Source organism: Dipteris shenzhenensis, chromosome 25, assembly GCF_047967505.1.
Source record: "Dipteris shenzhenensis isolate YYH24624 ecotype China chromosome 25, Dip_SZ_1.0, whole genome shotgun sequence".
Lineage (NCBI taxonomy): Eukaryota > Viridiplantae > Streptophyta > Polypodiopsida > Gleicheniales > Dipteridaceae > Dipteris > Dipteris shenzhenensis.
The window spans coordinates 34,443,994-34,452,276 of NC_141620.1; the positions used below are offsets into that span (position 1 = coordinate 34,443,994).

Below are 8,283 nucleotides of genomic sequence, written 5' to 3' on the forward strand. Positions count from 1 at the left end.
GATGTAGTTTTCTACGCTAATAGACTTTGCCTCCATCCAAGGATTAATGTCAAAAGTTTCCTCAAGGAAGTCACTAGGGAAAACCCCCATATAGCATGTGCAATCAAGGGGAATTACAAAACCCCAATTTTTCTAAACTATATACACCCTTTCATAAATATGAGATGATAAAAGTATCCTTTATGTATTGAAATTTTTACTTTTTTGAATTAAAAAACTCCTTATGTATGTATATTTTTATGCAACTCCATAAAAATATTGAAAATTTTACTTTTTGAATTAAAAAACCCCTTATGTATGTATAGTTCATGTAACTCCATAAAAATATGAAACACCTTTTATTGGTTGCACGTGCTATCATATATATTTCTTAGTGACCCCTTAAGAAGCCTCCCGGTGTGCCCTTTTGTTGTTAGTTACATGGAGCTCCTTGATCCATAAATATTTTACATTCCTAACAATATAGTTAAATAATGACAGAGACCAATTCGGTGGCTCTGCATCTGTCCATCTCCACTTGCCTACATCCAATATTGATGAAAATTACTCATCTTAAAGCATCAAAATTTTGGCATGACAATTACACATGCAATAAAAAGTTTATTGTAATAAGTTCTCTCAATTATTAATTTATTTCCCTCTAAACCTTTCTCTACTACACTAAGAATGGATGCTATCCTAGTCGGCCTAATAGGACGGACTGGTTGGATAGCGACACAAAATATTTGTGTCTAGCCCATGAAGGCCGCCCACTCGATGGCCAATTCCTCCAAGTGCTACTTGGCTCATTCTATCTCCTCGAATTTCAAAGTTACTACACCAATCATAAGTTGGTGACATAAATTAGCAACGCGATGACAACGTGGTGGTGTGAACCACTACACCGGTGGCCATCGTGTGGTGGTGTGAACTACCACACTGGTGGCCATCCTTTGGTGGTGTGAACCAATTTCTATGCCTAATGTGGAAGCAATTTGCTGCACCAAGTCACAAGTGCTAAGCCATTGACAAGTAGACTATTTCGCCACACCAAATGAGGCATAAAAAATGATATATGGAGATGGAACGTCACATACAAGGTTCCGCCTCAAGACTTGCCGTCCAAGACACCCCATCGCCCACACTCAAAATCCTCCAACAGAATTCCATCCATTCCTCGGTTCGTTCATTCGTTTATGTTGATCCAACTATCCAATCCCAATTTCCTCTGTCGCTCTGAGACTGCAGACAACAAATCAGAGAAGAGTTCTTCCCTCGGCCGCACACTATATTACAAACGTAAAAAGCAGTAGCTCTCATTGCCACACGCGGTAGCTCCTAGATTGCGGAAGCCATCGTCTCACAACACGGGTCGGGAGAGAGCGTAGCTTTTCGGCTTCCTCCGCTCAGCAAGGATCTTTTAACGTCCAGGAGCGGGAGAAACTCTTACTTATGGTGAAGCACATCACAGGATCAAGGGCTCAAGATTTCTAAGTCCATGCGCCCTCGTGCCCACAGAACGTTTCATCACCCCTCGGCCTGGTTCTTTCTAATATATTTCGTTGCTATCGCCTCTGCTTCTGTATGCAATGCATTCCAGTGGCCATGGTCTTCTGCCGACCCCCCTTCGTCCGCTGGATCTTCGTCCGGAGCCTCCGAAGAGATGCAGCTTGAAGGGTCAATACCTGCTGCCTTCGAGAGCGAAGCGGAAGGCCTGTTTGCCACCAGTCGGTCCGTGATACAGGAAGCTCAACAGATGATGACTCAGAAAGATGGTAGCCTAGAAGGTTCGTGTTGGCAAAACTCTTACAAGAAACTTCTGTCTAACTGTCGGGAAGTCCTCAGAGATGAAGAGAAGAAGGCCAGACTAGCCTATGAGTTGGCGGAATGCTTTCTCAAGAAGACCGGATGGGCAGTGCCCATGAATTGTCCTGGGAATGTGTTGGTGAGAACCTGCACGGAAAAATTCGACAACCATACCCATACTGTCTACCTCGCGTTTTTCGTCGATATGGCGTCGATGTGCCATCACCTTCAGTTAAGATCCGTCATGCAAGACAATTGGGTCATTCAATTTGAAATGAAAATCGGGTCCACGTCTAACATCAATTGTCTCTGTATCATCGCAGAGGTGAAGCCTTCAAGCTGGAGACTGATCATGCTATCAACGAGCTGAAGGGCTCAGCGCATTGGATGGTGGAGAAACTCGACGACATACATGTGCAATCGGATGAAATTCTCAACCACGCCTTCGAGCAGTCACAGAAGCTCCAACAAAAGCTAGAAGAGATAGGGACTCGTTCCCAATCCATCCTGGACCTTAACGACAAGATGCAAGACCGACTAAAAAGCATCCAGGATACGTCGCAAGCGATTTATGAGCGAGGGGATCAGATAAAGAACCTGCAAAATGCGGCTCAGGAGGAGCATGCGGCGATGAACAAGGCATTACACGAAGGGACCGCGAGGCTTAAGGAAGCTGCAGAGGAAACACAGAGGCAACTGCAGGGGGTGGCAGACGAGCAGAAGCAATTAGCAGAGGGACAACAGAAACTAGCGGAAGCTCTTGTGGCTCAACTGGACAGGCTCAAAGAGAAAGCATTGGAAAGCTTGACTCAACTCCAAGAATCACAATTTGCTGCAATGGAGGTTACAAGGTAATTCCATTTGTGACAAAGTAGTTGGGAATTGTGAGTCCTGTTGTGACAAAGTAATCGCATATGAGAGTGCTGGAATTATTGGTTTGAATTGTTATTCTTTTGCATGCAATGTTTGAATTTCTACTCTTTGCATGTATGGCACTCTTTGAATTCTTGGTTTGCGTTTTGACAAAGTAATTGCATATGAATTATTGGTTGAATTGCTGCTGTTTGCATCTATAACTATAAATAGTGTTTGTATTTTGTGGTTAAAATAAGGAAAAGTCAACTCCATGTGATAGAGCTTGAATTGTTAAATAGCTTGCATGCAAACTACGGTGTGCAAATGATCAGAAGTTGTGAGATCTTGCAGATCATCTCTAGCTGGGCTTGCGGATGAAGCTCGAGAGAAGCAGCAGGACTTTCAAAACTGGCAGTCAGAGGTGGATGAAGCATACAAACGCCTTGCGAGTGGGTCTGAGCAAGTGCTTACTGCACAGGTACGAGATTGCTTATTGTTTGAATAGAGTTCTTGGCATAATTTCGTGGAATTAGTTGTATTACTAACTAGGAGAATGCAAAATTTTGTTGAAAATAATTGTAGCAAGCGTTCGTGTCAAGCCAAGCGGATACCTTCTCTGCTCTGGATCGTGTATTTTCTCTGTACAGCAACATGCTGCTAGAGTCCCGATTGGTCAAGATGGTGCTCTTCTATGTCACATCACTTATATTGGTGCAAGCATTAACAATGGCAGAGCGGACGTATGATGCGAGGATATTCCTACAAGGAGGTATTTTAGTTTGTGCAAGTGTGTGTGCGCATGCGCATGAGAGAGAGGGATGCACATGCATGTGTGACACATGTACATGCATGAGAGTGGATGCATGTAGCTGAAAATATGCTAGAGTTAAGGGAGTTACTCATTTGACTATTAAGGTGGTGGCTTTTATGAATATTGGGAAAGCGCGAGAGGAGCTTCATTTGGACGGCAAGGGTGATTGGTTGGTAGTAGGGAGCCTTTTTTCAAAATGAGGTGCTTGAACATTGCCTTATTAAAGGAAAACTAGTTTTCTAATGTGTTCCAAAATTTAAGAGGTGAGAGAGAGAGGCTTCTCCAAGTTCTTGGATAACTTTTAGAGCTCTGAATTCAATAAACTTGCCCAAAATATACATGGGCTAACTTTATGAGCTTCAAGTTTGATAAATTCGCTAGCAGGGCTAATATTTTGTAACTCTACATGTGAAGATTGCCCATTGACCTACCGTTTTCATGACTGTGTTTACCCTTTAATTTTGACCTTGATTAGGTGTGGAATTACATGCAAAAGGAAACTGATAAATTTGTTTTGCTTTCAGGGCTATTGATGGCAATGGTAGTAGAGGTGTGGTTGATCAAGGCATATGGTAAGGCACCCATGACAAATGATAAACAAAATTTGGTTCGTTGGACGAGAGGAGCCTTTGGAGCATTCACAACAACAGTGGTCATGTACTTTATGATAACCTACAGGTTCATCAAAAACTCCACTAATAGATCTCATATTGATTTATCATAAATAAGATGTATTTTTAGAATAGTCTTATTGAAATGTTTCTTTAAGTAAAGATTAGCATGTCCATACCAAGTAAGGAGACATATTATCCATACCAAGCAAGGAGACATATTACTTTGTTTCCACACATTTGAGTAATACAAAAAATGATCTCTTATGTTTAAAAAAAGAATTATAGCAACAGGTCCAACTTAAGGCAACTTCCAACATGTCCCTCTCTCATGACATTTCAAATGTAGCTGCACCATGAATAGTCTCAATTCTACACATTTATAATCTTTTCTCATCAAAGTGTGTAATAGATGCACCTCACATAATGCCAAATTAGCCAAATGTTCACACCAAAAATTTTCATTAAATCACGATTTTCTAGGATGGCAAAAAATCTAGAGGCTTCTTTTACCCCCCAAATACTAAAACTCTTTTTATGGATACTTGTAGGGATGTTGAGGCAGGCAATCACAAATTGCTAGTGGCATTACATCAAAAGATGATGACTAGCAAGAAATTACGCTCGAAATTGAAAGGTAACCAATTTTATTATTATAATGCAATATCAGCACAACTCAACAAACAAAAACATGCACCTATTAACACCAATGGGATCAAAGTTTCTTCATCACCCAACATGATCCAACGCCTTCTTAAAGTCAAAGGAAAGGTATGAAACTCACCATTAAAAACCAATAGAGTTGGCCATTCTATAAGGCACATGCATGGGGGTCCATATAAAGTACATAAATTGAATTTAACTCCATCAAAATGGTCCATGGACCATACTTATGATGCAATCATTGGCCCTATGAGGGAAATAATTATTCACATGGCATGGGATGGGTAATGATCAAAAGAGACTCATTCTCACAAAGGGTGTTTTTCATCCTTATATACACAATTCTACATGAGAAATGATTGAATTCATGGGCATAATAGGATAGCTTTTTCCAAACCTAAGCACATCTTTAGTGTTAAGGGTGGACTACTATTGTTGAGGTGCTAGATGGTTAGACCCTCTTTTTAGGGTTCATTATGGATTGTCCACAAAGAGTTTTTCAATTTCAATACTTTTACTTTCTTGATATACATTTGGGATGATTGTATGAGAGCAATGCTATTATTTATCATTATGAGTACATCATTCATTTGGACTTAAGTTTCTTTTAATTTCTTAAATATGTGACATTTACATTTTCATTTGTGTTATTAACATGATTTGATCAACATGGAGTTCTATAAGTTAACACAACGAGCACCTACAAAGCCATCAAAGGATGAATTCATCTCATGGTAAAAGAACCACCATGCTAGATAGTAGATACTCTTAGTTAGACCTAGTAAAATGACCTTGATTTTAATATGTTCCCAACATCTCTTTAGGGGTCATCAGTTCTACATACACATGTGATTGTAGGTAGGTGTTCATCCTACATCTCGGCATGTTACATTGGGTGATTTAGTCATGCCTTGAAGATATATCGATCGAAATTGCGCTGGAAAACATATGGATGCATCCTAGGGGATATTAATGTGATAAGTGATACTTTAGGACAAAACATGGATCCATATTATGAGACCATGAAAGGAAAGATAAATGTGCAACTTGGGAGGGAACATCAAAGAAATACCGTAAGGAAAATATGATAAATGAGAATAATATACAAGTATCACCTTTTGGAATTGTTATACTTGACATTGTAGTAAATGTATAAGTGAGTAGGTTACTCGTAGGTTACATATGGAATCCTTGTACTTTGACATGGTAATAAATACCTTTGAGCTAGACATTGAAATAAATGCCCACAATACATACCACTAAGTTACTCAACTTTACTCTAGCATTGAAGGATACAAAATTACCTAGCCAATGGCATATAAATAAAGGGAGAACATTGAGTGAATGCCGATGGATGATTCTTTTTCTAGTTAATTAAAAGACGATTAGTAAGTCATTACTTCCATGTTACAAGATCAAGTCATTAATTAAAAGGAGGACTAGTAAGTCATTACTTCCATGTTACATCTTGATCAAGTTGGCATAAAATTTTCATATTCTTACTACTTTCAATTGACAAGCTTGTATTATTTTTAGAGACTTTAATTTTAAGGAGGATAGATACAAAGAATAACTAAGGTATGTCCTAGATTTGGTCATGTATCATAGCAATGTCCTAGCAAAGGTTCCAACACCTTTCCAAGAAGATAAATTAAAACAAAAGTAAGGGCTATAGCAATAGCTTTGGTCATCTATCATGGCAAAGGTTCCTACTGTATCTTTCTAGTAAGATAGAAATCGACCCTTAAGAGAAAAAGCATCATAAATCATTTGATGATCATCTCCTTTTAAGTAAAAACAAATCCATGCAGCATAATAATTAATAAATGAAGGACTGTAATAATGAGGTAACTTAGACAATTATAAGGTGAGAAATTGTAGAAGAGAAAATCACTTTGATCATAATAATTATTTAAATCTTTCTTCTCTCATAAGAATCATTTTTAAATCTCTTTGATCATAATAATCTTCTCTCTCTCTCTCTCTCTCTCTCTCTCTCTCTCTCTCTCTCTCTCTCTCTCTCTCTCCGTCCGTTCGTCCGTCCGTCCTCCTCCTCCTCCTCCTCCTCCTCCTCTCTCTCTCTCTCTCTCTCTCTCTCTCTCTCTCTCTCTCTCTCTCTCTCTCTCTCTCTCTCTCTCTCTCTCTCTCGCTCGCTCTCTCTCTCTCCCCCTCTCCCCCCCCTCTCCCCCTCTCCCCCTCTTCCCCCCCCCCCCTCTCTCTCTCTCTCTCTCTCTCTCCCCCCCCCCTCCCTCCCTCCCTGTGTGTGTGTGTGTGTGGATATAATCAAATTGTTTATTGCACTAGAGGATTGGCACAAAACTGCATTTGCCATGGAATATGGAGTTTATGTGTCCAGGGTGATGCTCTTCGGGCTCACTGATGCACCTGCAACATTCCAAAGGCTTATGATTACGACATTTAAGGAAAACCTGAGAGATTTCCTAGAGGTTTTCTAAGATTATTTGTGTGTTCATTCCCAATGGGATGATCACCTCAAGTACCTGCTGATACTGGTGTTTGAAAGATGCTGTCTCTATTGAATCTCCCTCAATCCCTTGAAGTGTCAGTTTGGGTCAAACATGGGGTCATCCTTGGGCATGTTGTGTCAAAAAATAGGATCTCCATATATTATAACAAAATCAAACTTATCCTAGAGTTAACCCCATATACCAATGCAAAGGGCCTACAAAGGTTCACTGGGCACATGGGCTACTATTGCCAATTCATTTACAACTATGCCAAGATTTCCCGGCCCCCATAGAAATTATTCATAGTCTTCTATTGGATGGAGGAGTGCCAAACCTCAAACTTGTCTTGGCCTCTGACATTTTTTTTTCGAGCACCTAGCTTGGACTTAATCTTTCATGTCCATATTGATGCCTCAAAGTTCACAATAGGGTGCATATCAGCGCAACCAGGTAAGTTCAATTTGGATTACCCAATATACTTGCAAGCTACCAATTGACTCCCAATTGAATAACACAAAAATGAATTATACTACGATTGAGCAAGAAGGACTTTCCATGGTCTATGCAGTAAAAAAGTTTAGGCATTACTCGTTGGCAAACAATTTTGTCTTCTTTATTGATCACCAGGCTCTCCTCTATTTGTTTGATAAGCTATGATAGGATGCATCATGCGATGGATGCTCATCCTTTTAGAGTTTAACTTCACCTTCATTTGTAAGGAAGGAACATACACACTTTATGGTTGATCACATGTCCTGCATTCCCAATGGAGAAGTAGCCATAGGAGTGGAAGATGATCTTCTAGATGCCCCACTATTCCTTATCAATCTAGTTCTGGAATGGGCTCAAGAGATAGGACACTTATTAGCCAATGAACTCCCTTAATAAAGAATGGGCCAAGAAACTTATTAAGGAAGTGGCTCCATATCAATTAACTGTCAGCCAGTTCTATCGCATGGGCTAGGATCGCATAATGTGACATACTACATCCGCAAGGATGAATTTGTAGATGTATTGGACGAGGCTCATTTGGCACCACAGGTGGTCACTTTGATGGAGAGATTATGGCCCATAAGGTGTTGCAATTAGG

The 8,283-nt window shown here is 40.0% G+C and overlaps 1 protein-coding gene across 2 annotated transcripts; it reads left to right on the forward strand.

The window, feature by feature from the left end:
- Positions 1 to 1,566: 1,566 nt before the first annotated feature.
- On the forward strand, positions 1,567 to 4,851 carry LOC147885791 (protein GAMETE EXPRESSED 1-like). 2 transcript variants are annotated; one of them, XM_087396918.1, is made up of 6 exons: positions 1,567 to 2,016; positions 2,109 to 2,636; positions 2,992 to 3,118; positions 3,223 to 3,409; positions 3,976 to 4,129; positions 4,614 to 4,851. In XM_087396918.1, the coding sequence occupies exons 1-6, from the start codon at positions 1,643 to 1,645 to the stop codon at positions 4,837 to 4,839; spliced, it is 1,596 nt and encodes a 531-aa protein (XP_087253044.1). In that variant the 5' UTR covers positions 1,567 to 1,642; the 3' UTR covers positions 4,840 to 4,851. The 2 variants fall into 2 exon arrangements, with proteins under 2 accessions (XP_087253044.1, XP_087253045.1); XM_087396919.1 differs by lacking the exon at positions 4,614 to 4,851 and having other exon boundaries at positions 3,223 to 3,321; positions 3,976 to 4,079.
- Positions 4,852 to 8,283: the final 3,432 nt, after the last annotated feature.

Bases quoted from the DNA above. Each gene is read 5' to 3' on its own strand.
- LOC147885791 (XM_087396918.1), top strand. From the start codon at position 1,643: ATGCAGCTTGAAGGGTCAATACCTGCTGCCTTCGAGAGCGAAGCGGAA. The intron at 2,637-2,991 runs GTAATTCCATTT...GAGATCTTGCAG, and splicing joins GCTGCAATGGAGGTTACAAG to ATCATCTCTAGCTGGGCTTG. The intron at 3,119-3,222 runs GTACGAGATTGC...AAATAATTGTAG, and splicing joins AGCAAGTGCTTACTGCACAG to CAAGCGTTCGTGTCAAGCCA.